This window comes from Montipora foliosa, chromosome 9 (genome assembly GCF_036669935.1).
Source record: "Montipora foliosa isolate CH-2021 chromosome 9, ASM3666993v2, whole genome shotgun sequence".
Classification (NCBI taxonomy): domain Eukaryota; kingdom Metazoa; phylum Cnidaria; class Anthozoa; order Scleractinia; family Acroporidae; genus Montipora; species Montipora foliosa.
Window position 1 is genome coordinate 6811653 of NC_090877.1, and position 15000 is coordinate 6826652.

Sequence of the window (15000 nt, forward strand, 5' to 3'; positions counted from 1 at the left end):
GTTGGGAGCTGGTCACTTCTGAGTTCACAACTTCCCGTGATAAGTACTGATGAGTGAAAGATATATATGAAATACATCATATATTGCACTGCGGGTATGAAATCAAATGAAACCATGTTGTCTCGCAGTGATGAGCGCAAATTTCTATTGCGTCGAGAAGCCTGAAAATTTTTCAGGACTTCAACGGGATTTGAGCCCGCGACCTCGCGATACCGGTGCGATGCTCTAACCAACTGAGCTATGAAGCCACTGACGTTGGGAGCTGGTCACTTCTGAGTTCACAACTTCCCGTGATAAGTAATTATGAGTGAAAGAAGTGAAGAAGTGACCAGCTCCCAACGTCAGTGACTTCATAGCTCAGTTAACGTGGATTAGTGATCTTGAATCCCTAAAACATTTCGTTGAGAAGGGTTTGAAACAACAAGGCAAATGGTCGTCGCCCGGCGGAAATTCGAAGCAATTTAAAAGCTCTGTCAACAACCTCACTATTACTTGGTACAGTAAAAAGCAACTCACTCTTGCCTTCCAGGGGCGAGATGGACCCGTTTTAAAAGGCAGCTTGACCAAACTTGTTCGAGACAACGCAGGGAGAACCGATTCAACGGGCTCGAATGTCTCTTCAACGGTCGAACAAGTAAATCCATTGTTGTTTGAAGCCAATGACATTTATGCTAATCAACCAAGGGTAGTCGAAGCGGGACCAGTATTTTCCAGTCAAGAGAGATCTAATACTGAATTAGTTGCTGAAATAGAAGGTATAAAACTTGACCTCCTTATTCTACAGAAAAAGGTAGAAGCCAACTCTAATCTGCTCTCGATAAATTGCCAAAATCGAGAGGAATTTGCTGTTAGCGCCGAACTTTGTGAATACAAAGGGAGGTGTGAGAAACTGGAATCATCTATATGCAAAAAAGAGAGTGTAATCGAAGAACTTGAGGAGAAATGTTTGTCTCTCGAAAATCGTGCTGGAACAGGAAAATGACTCACTAAGGCTTGCATTAAGGCTTATTTTACAAGAAAAGAACAAAGAAGACTCCCATCACCAGCAAGAGACGAACGAGTGTTTTTATCAAGTGAAAAATTCGGGCACGAATGTAGGGTGTAATAAACGCAACCAACGTAAAATGTCAACTCAGAATAATATCGCGACGCGTAACAGGTTTGAGATCCTTAGTGATGCACAAGATGATCCAACAGAGACAGAAGCAGCAACACACAAAATCATCCGGCGACGGCAAAACCATCAACGGGCGTCATACAGGTCGTCTCGCAGTAATCCTAGTGAACCAAGCGAAACTTCTGCTAACGATGATTTACGCGGTGAGGTCGGCAGAGAGAGGAGTGCCAGCAGTAAGTTTACAACCCTATTGATTGGGGACTCCATGGTCAAGGATATTCACGGTAAGAAATTCTGGAGCCACAACCAAAGCCATGAGAGATTACTTAAAGCCTAATTTAGAGCTCCAGCCTGATGAAGTGGTGCTACATGTAGGTACAAACGATCTGAAGGCTAAAAACGGCAAAACATCTAAAGAAGTTGCAGAAGCTATTGTTGATCTCGCTAAACAGATAGAGGGGTCTTCCGAAGCTCAAGTCATAGTCTCAGGACTTGTAACACGAAAGGACAAGTTTAATGATAAAGTCTCAGAGGTGAACAAGCACTTGACGAAGTTTTGCCGTCAGAATGATTGGAGATTTATTGAACACAATAATATAAACGAAAAGGGGTTAAACCGTGGAGGTCTACACCTGAATTTTGCAGGTAACAAGCGTATTTTTAAGAATTTTTATCATGGTCTAGCTCATTGAACTTTTACTATGCCTTCCATTAATGCCGTGCCGTTGGAAGGCAACAGTCAGGAGTCATCGAGAAGTCCGACTCAAAATCCTATTGATCGTTCTCGAGTATTGCCCTCCAAACGCGGTTTTAAGCTGGCCTCGCTGAATATAAATAAATTGACCACTCATCTTGATGAACTCAAGATCTTTCTCGTAAGTAACGATATAGATGTTCTCGCAATTAACGAGACTAAACTAAATGAATACATCACCGATAATGAGGTCAGTATCTCTGGTTATGATATAGTTAGACGTGATAGAACTACGTATGGAGGTGGGGGCGTTTGCTTTTATGTAAAAAAGTCAATTAACTTTTCGGTGCGCAACGATCTTTGCATGGGCAGTCTTGAGAACCTTTGTATTGAAATACGCAAACCTCGTTCTAAATCATTTATTGTTGCTACGTGGTATAGACCACCTAATTCGCTTGTTAGTATATTTTCACCTTTTGAAGAGTTGATTGGGAAATTGGATTCCCTTAATACTGAATTCTACCTTTTAGGGGATCTAAATTGCAATATGGCCGCATCCCAGTTTGATAGCGATACACGCAAATTATTAACTATCACGGATGTTTATGGTCTTCAACAACTCATAACAGAACCAACAAGAATAACCGAAACTTCTGCAACATTGATTGATTTAATTTTTACTAACTGTCCTGACAAGGTGTTATGCTCAGGTGTGCGTCATATTGGCATTAGCGATCACAGCATGGTCTATGTCTATCGAAAATTAGCCATTAATGGACAGAGTAGGGGTCACACTAATATAACCTATAGGAATTTTCGAAGTTTTAACCGTGATAAATTTCGTAGCGATGTTGCATCTCAAGATTGGGATCACATAAACAATTCTTCCAATCCAAATGATATGTGGAATGAATGGAAGGAATCCTTTTTGGCTATTGTTAACAAGCACGCTCCATTGAGAACCACTCGTGTTCGCGCGCGGGGTTCCCCATGGATTACTTCTGAGCTTAAAAAACAGATGCACGATCGAGATATTTTGAAACTCAGAGCAATTAGATCAAAAAATCCTAATGATTGGGTTCACTTTAAAAGACAGCGGAACAAAGTCAATAGTGCGACTAGGCTAGCGAAGCAAGTTTATTATCAAAATATGCTAAACGAGCATAAGGGTGATTCCCGCAAAACCTGGCGGATCATCAATGAGCTGTCTTCCCGAAATTTCGTGGAAACGTCTGTGAAACAACTGAATGTAAATGAGCAATCAGTAACAGCTCCAGCAGAAATAGCGCACGAATTTAATCGTTATTTTGCTACCATTGGCCCGAAACTTGCTAGTGATATTCCTTCTTCAGACGGCAACAGCTATCTGAATTATCTCACTAGCACGGATAAGGAGTTTCAGTTCCGCCCAACCTCCACAAATGAAGTATTTTCACTGCTGAATAAACTGAAAAAATCAAAGGCAGTCGGCCTTGACAAAATTTCTTCTCGACTTATTCGTGAATGCGCAGATCTTATTTGCAAACCGCTGTGCTATATTTTCAATCAGTCATTAAATGTAGGTGTGTTCCCAGACGACTGGAAGTGTGCACGGGTCACTCCACTATTCAAACAAGGGGAACGTGATGACCTAAACAATTACCGCCCAATTTCCGTTATCCCGGTTATAGCCAAAGTGTTCGAAAGAATAGTTTATAACCAATTATATGCGTACCTAACAAAGCATAACGTAATATGTAAATGCCAATCTGGTTTTCGCTCTATTCATTCCACCGTTACGGCTCTACTTGGGGCTACGGATACTTGGGCTTACAACATTGACCGAGGAAAAATAAACGCTGTTGTTTTCCTAGACCTAAAAAAAGCGTTCGATACGGTTAATCACGAGATCCTTTTATCTAAATTAAATAATTACGGCATACATGGCATTTCTTACAACTGGTTTAAGTCCTATTTGGACAACCGCACTCAAAAGTGTTCCATTAATGGATCACTTTCTAAAACTTGCTCACTAAGTTGCGGCGTCCCTCAAGGGACTATTTTGGGTCCATTGTTGTTTTTGCTATATATCAATGATCTGCCAAACTGTCTAACGAATTGTGTGCCATGGATGTACGCAGATGACACCCACCTAACATATGCGGGTGACAATACAGGCGACATAGAATCAAGACTTAACCATGATCTAGAAAATGTTAAAAAATGGTTGATAGCAAACAAACTTACCCTGAACATGACAAAAACCGAATTTATGCTGATTGGATCAAGGCAGAGGTTGTATGCTCTCACAAATCCTCCAATTCCCGAGATTAATGGTGCTCCTATCACTCAAGTTTCTGTTGCTAAATCCCTGGGCGTGCTTATTGATAATAATCTTAACTGGAGTAGCCATGTCGATAAACTGACAAAGAAAGTAGCTTCTGTAATTGGAGCCCTCAAACGTATAAGGCATCTCGTTCCTCAGACGACATTGCGCTCTATTTATCACGCTTTACTTCAACCGCACTTTGACTACTGCAATGTCGTCTGGGGAAACTGTGGTATCACGTTACATGACAAATTACAAAAACTGCAAAATTGAGCAGCCAGAGTTTTGACCTTCTCTAATTTTGATGCAAATGCTAGCGAGCTATTCAAAATTTTAGGCTGGAAAAATCTAGTTAGCCAGCAACACATTGCGCTGGCCACAATGGTCTATAAGTGTCTTCAGGGGCTAGCACCGGAATATCTATGTTCTAAATTTACAAACCGCGAATCTGTTTATAGTTTAAGAGACTCTGAAAGAAAGCTTAATGTTCCGTTTCCGCGGACAAATTATTATAGAAACAGCTTCAGCTATAGAGGTGCTACTGTCTGGAATAGCTTACCCCTCAAAGCGAGACAAGCAGAGTCTCTTGGGCTTTTCAAAAATCTGATTAAAGACATATTTTAGTATAGAGCACGGCATTCATGGAAAGCAGCTTTAGAATTAATATAGTTTAATTGTATTTTATTGTAATCATTTTAAAATTTTACCTTTTGTAATTTAGATTTTAGCATTTAGATTTTAGCATTGTTGGTTAGAGCATCGCACCGGTACCGCGAGGTCGCGGGTTCAAATCCCGTTGAAGTCCTGAAAAAAAATTTTCAGGCTTCTCGACGCAATAGAAATTTGCGCTCATCACTGCGAGACAACATGGTTTCATTTGATTTCATACCCGCAGTGCAATATATGATGTATTTCATATATATCTTTCACTCATAGATCTTAGTAAGTACTCGTGGTATCCAAAAAGAAAATTGGGGGTAACCATGCATTTTTGTGAGATAATTAAGCATCAATTTGAGAAAGAACGCCATACATCGCTTTGTATTTTAAAGCTTTTTACAAATATTATTCATCAATTATCTTTGAAAAATGCGTGGTTACCCCCAATTTTCTTTTTGGATTTCAATGACACTTGTTAAGATCTACATTTCCCGCATAATCACACACCAGGGAAAAAACATCTTTAATTAGTAGGCACCGTCCTTAATTAACTATTTTATCTTTGCTCCTTAAGTGGCGAGTTGAAATGGAAATTCATCAATTTACGGTGGGTCTCCAACGTCTATCTACATACTGCAATCACCGGGCTCTAATTATTCGAGAGTTGGATGGCGCTCTTTTCACGGCAAATCCATACCCGTAGTGATTTGGTAAAAATAATCAAGAAAGTCAACGACCAGAAAGAAAGTCAAAGGCCACCCGAAGAGAACTTTGTAAAACACAAAAGATAATTGCTCTCGCAGGGTTCTGGCCCAGAGCCCAAAGGGGATATGGAAACCTAGAGGCCCCCCGTAAAAAGGGAAAAAATGGATATTGGTAGATGTTGCGGAGGGAAAAGCTATGGTCCACTTTCGAATTAAGCAATAGAGGACGTTTTCCGTGTTTCCATAGAATTCGAGACAGTTATGCAAGATGTAGTGAACACTATTACTAGTTTAACACACCATTTCTTGGCACGCTCTTTAATTGCATCACTCGCTTGAAACACTGATCCATCAAACCTGAAATTTAAGAGCCAATAGCGACGAACTGACGTTAGAGTTTTCCTGTTAGTATGTAGTTCCACACAGTTACGGTCACCTGGCTACGGCGAATTCAGCAAAGTAAAGTGAAATAAAAGAAAATTATTCCTCTTCAATACGGTGACAGAAAGTAACACGGCGTACAACATGGATTGCGTAAACAGCACTGAATTCTGGTGAAAGAAAGATACTGACCCTCTTTGTACTTCTAACAACAAGCGGCTCTGATCATGTCCCACATCCTCAAATAAAGCTCGCAGTACTGACAGAGGAATGTTTGGCATTGCTTCGTGAATTGTCTGTCAATTCCAATGAAACAATAAAATTTAACTCAACTACTTTATCAAGTAAATAATCTCCTGTGATTTACCGTCAGTGAAAACAAGTATGAGTTATATGGGGGTAAACCGTCAACTGTTTTGAAAAGCAAAATCACATACTCCAGACGAAAACGTCCGGCTTCCAAGAGGACAACGCAGAATTCTCTTTTGGTGATGAGCTCCAAATCTATGGAAAGTTTGATGACGAACCTCAAAGCAAGTTTTAGTGATGTCGTCAAGACCTTCAAAAGGATCACGTCCACCTTCCTCCGGTTCGTCGGGTGGACTCGCTTCTGACTGTGCGGAGCTAGCAGCAGATGTGGCGACAGCGGCATCGCATGAATCCTTTGCAGTTTCCACCGCTGCAAGTTCGCTGTCTTCCTTGTCCGCTGGTTGGGTATCGGTTGGGCAACATGGTTGTATTGTTTTGTACAGTTTAAGAGAGAGCACCTATATAAAGTAAGTAACAACTTGAGAAGAAACTTTATCTTGCACAAAAGCCGAAGCGGAGTTTAAGTTCAAGTTCAAGTTCAAGCGTAGGTTTGTAACGACATCTACAAGAGAGAGCACCTATATAAAGTAAAGGCAGCATCTTATCCTTAGATAAGATACTGCAAAGATAGCTAAGATGATAAGATGCTGCCTTTTCCTTAGATATTTTGAGACCTTGGGACCATCAACCCATGGGCTTGAATCGCCCACCTCCAGCACCTCGTACAATCCTAAACCAAATGATTGCGCCAATCTCAAATGCATGCTTTACCTCCAAATCCCGTAAAATCCACTGTCCACTGAATGCAGTTCCTCGGCAGGCAATGTAGACAAGAAGTGAAATAATACCACTGGCATGTAGTTCAGAACTTAAGCCTGGATTGCCCTAATATTAAATAAAAAAATAAAAAATAAAAACAGGAAGCCGCGCAAAATTGCTATAGGTTGCTGCATGTTACCAATACGCTTGCATAGTTAACAGATGACTTCTGTTGCTAAGAGTTTCTCCGGATTTCATTAGTTATTGGTTCTTGTAAAATTCGTTAATAATTCATAAGAATTATGGCTAATTAATGGACAGTATTTGACTCATATTTACCTTTGTTCAACTGGGGTTTTGATTCAGACTCCTACTCGGTTAATTAGTACTTATTAACTTTTGAAACAGATCTCTACCGATTAAATATATATTGTTTTATTGCACAAGAAAGAAAAAATATTCGCGTGAACTTCATATGGCCGCTTACAATGGTTCGCTCTCGGGTCGCCATTGTAAACGCCCATACAGATCTCCCGCTCATATTTTATCTACCACTTGTTAACATAATTTACCCAAGGTTTGTTCATCTGTTACACTTATTCACTCCTGTACGTCACCAAAACACTTACAGTCGAAAAAATAACCGTACATTTTATTAACAATAAGAGCGACAGCGTTGTATTCAGGTGAGATCTATGCCCTCTTAAAGGGGCTAGGTCACGCTATTTTAGGTAATTTTGTTTAATTTTGTTAATTATGAGCTCTAAACGTCATATTGGCAGAGCAAGAGTCTTTCATTTGCAAAATCACGGCCACATAACAACTGAGAATGATTTTCAAGCTTTGTAAATGACATTTTGATATAGACTGATATAAATTTGAAAAAAGGTGGGCCGACGTTTTTCAAATTTACCCAAACTCAATCCATTTCAATCCTCTCCAGTTTTGTCCATCCATGTCCCTTCTTGGCTTCCCTGTGTTTTGTTAGAGTTCTTCTATAGTCTTGAACAGTTATTTTGATATTTTAGTTAATTCTATGACCATTCGATCAGTGCTGAAAATGCCTAAAATAGCGTGACCTAGCCCCTTTAAATATCGGTAAAGTTCAAATGTTACTGTTCTAATTATTGATAAATTAATAATTAAGCTACTATATCAATCATTCATTTCATATTCATTTCAAATGCAATATGTACGGGATATCTGTGTGGAATATACAACGTAGGACGTAAATATACATACACAATGAAATCCCATTATGTTGTATCTATCTTGTACCTTGACATTTCCAAGAAGTCCCTTGAGTCCGAGATAAAGGACCCACATTCTCTCAACTGGAACCTCCTTATCTGCCGCGAATAAATAACAGTGAATTTTACAAAGTGAGTGAACGAATGAACAAAGATTTATGTTAATGACTACTTGAAGAAACAAAAGGAAGGGTAGTAAAAGATGGTGCGCTAAGGCCCATTTCAAACGTCGAACTTTACACGTGCAGAATCTAATGCAAATAAGAAAAATCTATTGTTTTCGCTCATTTGAATTAGATTCGGCACATGTAACGGGCCTAAATTATTGAATCAAACGGATTGCAATCAAAGATTTGTTTTTGAAAAGAAGAGGAACTGGAAGAACAAGAGACCAGGAAGAACCAGGGGAACCTACAGAACAAACACGGCGTCATACAGGATTTAAATCTGAGATAAATTAGTAGGCAACGAGTGCTCTTCGTGTTCGCGCGAAGAAGACGAAGTTGAAATGCTTATGTCAGAATTTTTCACGTCCACCCGTACCATCTCTTAGAAGTTTCAGAATTTTTACGACCATATCAAGTAGAACTGAAAATCTTGAGGTCTTGAATGCTTCGCTCAATGATGAAGCTTCATGGAGTTGATGTTCTTTGACCTGGTCAGAAATTTAAAAAAATATTGATATAGTTATACCACTAAGCATTGTACAAGGAAAATATGTCAGACAAACAAAGAGGGAACGGAAAACTAGGAGAAACCAAAAAGATAATGAACCGGATTGCTGGGCACGCATTAGATCATCTTTAAATTATGCATGCCCAGTTTTCACTGTGCGCAACCGAAGGAGGGGTACTGACGAAAGAGACCTCTCTCGTGTACTTTACCTGGCTTCTCCTAAACTTATGACTTACGCCTTGCTGTAGCCTTCACTGTGGCCCTTAAAGAGCTACACACAAAGCTGTTTCTCTAATACGTTTTAACAATTCACTTAATAAGATTTACAGTCTGTAACCAAAACTTCCAGTTTTGGTGCAGTCAGCCGGCATAAAGTCAAAGGAAGCAAAGAAATCTCGATATTCCTGTTGTTCTAACAAAGCGATCTCAACCAGAGTTGCTCTGAGCTAATGTATACATACATATCACATTTTTAAACTTTCAACCATAAATATATCGTATCTATTCGCGTTTATAATAAAGTTACGAAATTCAATTTCATGACCGATCGGTCGGTCGCTCAGTCAGTCTGCCTGTGCTGTGCTGTGCTACCGAGCACAAATCATGTAAGGGATTATCTTGTTATAGAGAATTTATGAGTCATGTATTTTAATACCAAGGTATTCTGCACCTCTGTAAAACCTTTAATTTCATGTTATCTTATGCTTCTCAGCATTAGAAAAGTGTGCAGGCGAGTACGTAAAGTCGATAAAAGAACCACTTGGGCTCAAACTGCCAACGGTAGTGTTAATTTCAATGGCAGTATAGGCAAATGAGAGCGTTGCTACTCTCTTCGTAGACGCAGCGGGGTGACACCAGGGAGCAGTATGCCGCTGGTGTCCATTACACAGACAGTGTGGAGAAAAGTCTGTTCTCTCAGTACACGAAAACGGCCACAGAGAAGGTGGCCATCTTAATCATAGATTCGGAGGTGAAGATTCATAGTTTTTCATTAAAAAGAGCGCAAAAGATTTTCAAATCTAGGCTAAATAAACATTTTTGCAAGGAACCATTGAAAAATCCACCTACGGTTTTTTTCTTTCGCGATCTAACATCAAACACAGTGACAGTGCCTTTGTCGGGAAGATGCTTCGATACCACAGCTCTTCGTGTCTCACCACCGGCATCCTTCATTTCCATTAAACAACCCGTCCGAATCACCTGAAAATAACGAAAACAATAACAATGACAAAGGCGATGACGATGACGATGGCGACGTTGTTGACGATGATGATGATGATGAATTGATGAGAATATCCGAGCTGGTTCACTGGAGGGAAAACAATCCTTATACCAAGGCCACGACCTCTAACGAGTGATAATCAGCGACCAATCACTTGCCATTCTAAACACTGCACGCAAGTGGTCCACATCGCGTCTTTTTTTTTTTAAACGCTATCGACAAGCATTTAGATAAGTACGACCTGATAGAGATACAACAAAGAAGCGCCAAGCAAGGACGTAGTGGAAGGATGGACAATTTGCTAATAGATCGAATGATGGCTCTAAATTGTCAAAGAAGGAAGCGGAACTTAAGTGCTGCTTGAGTTGATGTGAGAACAGCGTGTGACAGTGTGGATCATAAGTGGTTGTTGGAAAAGTTCTCCCTGTCCAAAGTTTCTCTGTAGAAACACGATGCCACCATAAACTCGTGTTGTAATAGGAACATGACAATCGCAGTTGAGACAAAGAACGGCTGTGAATCATCGGAAACTATCAGGTTTGCCCAAGGTCTACCACAAGGCGATGCCCTATGCATCAAGCTGTTCATCCTATGCTTGAAACCTATAGCTTGGAAAGTGGCTGCTACAGAGGGCGGCTGCCAGTTGTCAAACCAATTGGGGTGAAAGTCACGGATCTCCTTTACATTTACATGAGCTAAAGGTGTACGCGGCTTCTCAAGGAAAATTACAAAGAGTGATGAAAGAGACAAAACAGTGTACGTAAGACGTTGGACTTGAATGAAACCCTACGAACTGCAGTGTCATATACGTCAAGGGGGGCTGGGGAGTGATTGTTTAGGACGCAGGGGTTATTTCCTTTGACATCTACTATTAAGTGAGCTATGATCCTCGCAGTTATGAACGCAATTTTAGCAATTGCGTAGAGAAACCTGAAAAATTCAGGACTTCTACGGGGTTTCAAACCCGTGACCTCGCGATGCCTGTGCGGCGCTCTAACCAACCGAGATATGAAGCCACTGAGGTTGGAAGCTGGTCATTTGTGGGTCCAAATGTTCCCGTGACGATTGAAAACACATACAGGAAAATAATAAAACAAGTCTACTTACATCGGGAAATCGTGAAAAAACGAGGAGGCCAAACACTGCACTCAAGTCGACATTCTGTAGAAGAAAACTGAAATATTAGTATAAATCGCAAAAACAAACACAAGGAAACTAAACTCGGTGCGTACTGTATATAACATTTCCGCGCAATTCTGGTTTATGTTAGATCTGTTCATTTCGCGATTGTTATCTTCATTTGTATCTTCACTTGGTCTTTAGAGTACCACGACTATTGACAGTGCCGACGATGGATCGAAATTGAAATACAAAAGAATCGTTAACAAAACCTCAGCGGGCTGGGAGAGACGTTCAAGACAGAGTCCCACGTGATCTGCTATACTAGGCTGCCACTGCGATGAGCTTGCCAGCTGTTGTAATGTGGAAGCCATCCCCGAGGAAGCTGTCAAATCGGATCTGTAATAAGTGAATTTATGAGTTATTACCGATGTTTTGCATAAACAGAAAATGAAGAGATGCGTTTCAAACGCTAAATAGCACTCAAGGAACTAAAAAGCATTATTTGGAACCTCTCTCAAGAATAGAAAATCGCATCGTAAGACCTTTAGATTAGAATGAAAGTGTTGTTGTCCAAGGCCCTTTCCCTCATGTGAATCAGGCTGCGAGTTTTCCATACTAAGCAAGTGCACCCGTGGTCAGAGCAGGAATCGTATTCGTACTTCAGTCTAAAAGTTCATACTATCTAAAAGACATTTTTAAAATATCTATATATTTAAAAACGCTCATTGATTTCACGCACGCTCCATACTGGTTCAAGTTCCACTCAGTTCCCACAAACGTTAACTCACAATGTAATACCACGACCCAGTTTTGAGCACAAGAAAACACGAGGCTGAAAAAAAAATGCTCATGTCAAATTTAGCAGCTTGGAAGCAAGCTAAAATGATTAATCCATAACTAAAACTCACTGACCTAACTAAGTACTCCGCTCCTAGCTGGAAAAGAAACTCTACAGTTGCCTTTCCAGAGGTTCTGTCCTCGCTAGATTCACTTTTCGTTTTGATTGGCGCACTGCGGGACGGTGTAATTCCGCGATCAGAAAGCTGAAAAACATGCGAGGAAGACAAACATCACTGAGCTGTGGTTAAAAGCCCTTTAAAGACGCGTCAAAACAAGAGCACGTGACAATAAGAAATCCATAGGTGCGTGTGCAGGGATCATAGCGGGACAACTCAGCTCTGTGAAGGTTTGACCAGTAAAAGACCGCTCGCGAAAAGTCCGTCTTTCATACATTTGTAGACCGTTGACTTTCCTTGTTTTTGAGACCTTCACTCTCTTTTTTCGTTGTAAGAGAATTTTGTAGGCCAGTCCGTCTGTGTTGCCCGCCATCTTGAATGGTCTTTTTTTCAACCTATGGTGGACCACACATACACAGTTGCGAGGACGAAATGTGAAACAAAGAAATAGGCGCAGTAAACAAGCGAACCCCGTCTAGAACTTATTTAGGCTCCCGTCCACACGTATCCGGGTATTTTTGAATCTGTAACTTTCTCTTTGCAGATACGTCTTCCCTCCACACGTATCCTGCGAATCCAGCACTCAAATCTCCGTTCTCCAGCTCCAGATCTGAATACGCAAAGAATTTGGAATCGTGTGGACGGTCGAATCCGGATATTTTCAAATCCGATGAAGTTACAAACCGCGTCTTTACCGCGTAAATATTCAGCATGGCCGCTGAACGAAATGTTATCGCTTCTCTTGTCGCCAACTCTCGCGCCTGATGGAGCATGCTCTGTTGACAATAGTCACAGAGGAGTCCTGGATACAAGAATGAATCCGGATATGTGTGGACGGGAAATTCGATTTGAATACCTTACGTGTGGAGGTGAAAAAAAATTTTGAATCCGCAACTGAGAAAAAGATACGCGTGAACGGGGCCTTAAACTACCATCGCCAAATTTAAGGCTCGCTTTACACACAATCACTTGGGGCAAAATGGAAACTGATAAGAAGTGACCTTACATCGGGATTTGTGCACTGTAGAAATTTGCTTAGTATTCCAAGGGCAAGGCTTTTAGTGTTGTCATCTGAATTACCATCCCTGTTGAAAGCAAACAAAAAAAAAACATTATGAGAACACTTCTTTCTAAGCCCGTTGGACGGAAGTTTGATGAACAAGCTCGCACCTGATAATCTTGAGCAACGAAGGAAGAAATTTGTTGGATATGAATTCCTCAATGCCAGAACAATACGATTTCCAGCGGGAAAGCTGTAATAAAAGAGAGAAAATAAGTGAATAATTATAATGCAATTCAAACTGATTCCTCACTGAATAAATAGAATCATACATTAGAAAGATAAAATGACAGCAAAGAACGGAAATCCTAAAAATCAAGACACAAAAAGCAGTAAAAAAGAAAATAAAAAGTCGAGGAAGTTCGATATTCCCACCATTGGCTGGGAAAGATCACAGTTACCTCTCACTCTCAGTTCCCTGCAGGATTTCTAAAGTTCACTACCCATGAATAAGAAAATTATTTAGTCATCAATGTGTTTACCTTTGAATCGCGAGGAAGAATCGCTCCCAGCAGACCTAACAACCGCTCTAACACCGCAGCGGAAAATACTTTTTCAGTGTCTTCTGCGCATCGTTCTTCCTCTCGTTTGCACTTCACAGACCCATTGATCGTTTTCTCAGTCCCAGAATCTTTACTTTCAGTCGAACGTTTTTCAGCGTTTGCTTCCCCCGTACTTTGTTCTGGATCATCTTTTGCTTTTGTGTCCGCTTCAGATGTACCGGCTTTACCTGCTCCGACTTCTGTGATTTCTTTAGTTTCCTTCTCTGTTTCTAGGGCTTCAGCTGCGGTTTCACTGCTCTCATCTTCTGTCTTCTCCTCCGGGATAGTCTCAGGGGTGCAAGCAGATGCGGTACCACTTTCGTCAGAAACCTCGGCACTGTCTTTGCTACTGTCCTCTATTGTTCACAGATAAAGCGGTGCACAACTCGTTTAAGTATTCAATCGACCTATAGATCTAAACCTACAGGTACTACGTAACTAACAAGTTCAACATTACGACTCAATTGGCATTGGGTAGCCAGATGTAATTAGCTGGGAGTCAGTTTTGATCAGGAATGAAAATCGCAATGCTCGTCCGCAGCCGCAGTAAGGTTGAGATCGACTGAAACTCAGCCAAGATGGGAGGCAGGAGTGCAGCACAGGGTATTCCAAAACGATCACTCATCCAGGAAGTTAATCCAGTCTAACAAGACTAAACTTCGATCAACAGACGGTAAATAGTGTTTTCCGACGTTCAAGCCACACTCAATTCACTTTAATCATTCCCCTTGATGATAAAGAGCTACCTTGAGTACAATACAACTTGCACAGCGCATGAGTAATTACAATTTTTTTACAACAGCCTCGAATGCACTAACGTATTGTTATCACGCTAGGTGGTGGACTGTTTCCAAGCCATGACGGCTCTTGGAATAATTAATTTAAATGCACTTTTTCCCTCCACCTCCTCTTAAACAACAAATAGCAAAACCGGGAACATTTGTTGTCACAGAAACTGGTGTATTATATGTATCTTTGTCAAATCACAGAAAAAACGTAAACTATATATAAAGTCTTTTAATCTTCGAAAGAGCGCTTGGGAACGATAATCAATTTTTCCCATGATAAAAACCAAGAGCAAGTACGCTGGAGGCCGGAAAGGCGTGGCATCTTCAGTTGTTCACCGAAAACGTTTGACCAACCAAACTGAAAATCGAGAAGGGACCCGGTTCTAAGGTGGTGAAACGTTAAGATTAGTTACCTTTGTTTGGATCGCGAGAAGCGAGGGTTAAATACTTGGT

The 15000-nt window shown here is 40.7% G+C and overlaps 2 protein-coding genes across 2 annotated transcripts in view; one reads left to right on the top strand and one right to left on the bottom strand.

Annotated features, from left to right (window-relative positions):
• LOC137972018 (zinc finger ZZ-type and EF-hand domain-containing protein 1-like) overlaps nucleotides 1–15000 on the bottom strand; it is a 77930-nt gene that overhangs the window by 10258 nt on the left and 52672 nt on the right. The window contains exons 60-73 of the mRNA XM_068818821.1: nucleotides 14961–15000; nucleotides 13700–14115; nucleotides 13328–13410; nucleotides 13164–13242; nucleotides 12114–12244; nucleotides 11471–11597; nucleotides 11187–11240; nucleotides 9926–10057; nucleotides 8726–8837; nucleotides 8211–8281; nucleotides 6945–7058; nucleotides 6392–6631; nucleotides 6057–6160; nucleotides 5784–5840 (exon numbers count right to left, since the gene is read on the bottom strand). The exon at nucleotides 14961–15000 is cut by the window's right edge and continues 62 nt beyond it. Coding sequence (XP_068674922.1) covers nucleotides 5784–5840; nucleotides 6057–6160; nucleotides 6392–6631; nucleotides 6945–7058; nucleotides 8211–8281; nucleotides 8726–8837; nucleotides 9926–10057; nucleotides 11187–11240; nucleotides 11471–11597; nucleotides 12114–12244; nucleotides 13164–13242; nucleotides 13328–13410; nucleotides 13700–14115; nucleotides 14961–15000 — 1760 coding nt within the window. The remainder of the gene's footprint in view (nucleotides 1–5783; nucleotides 5841–6056; nucleotides 6161–6391; nucleotides 6632–6944; nucleotides 7059–8210; nucleotides 8282–8725; nucleotides 8838–9925; nucleotides 10058–11186; nucleotides 11241–11470; nucleotides 11598–12113; nucleotides 12245–13163; nucleotides 13243–13327; nucleotides 13411–13699; nucleotides 14116–14960) is intronic.
• LOC137970305 (uncharacterized) lies at nucleotides 1561–5482 on the top strand. The gene is made up of 2 exons (XM_068816826.1): nucleotides 1561–2748; nucleotides 5354–5482. The coding sequence occupies exons 1-2, from the start codon at nucleotides 1819–1821 to the stop codon at nucleotides 5480–5482; spliced, it is 1059 nt and encodes a 352-aa protein (XP_068672927.1). The 5' UTR covers nucleotides 1561–1818.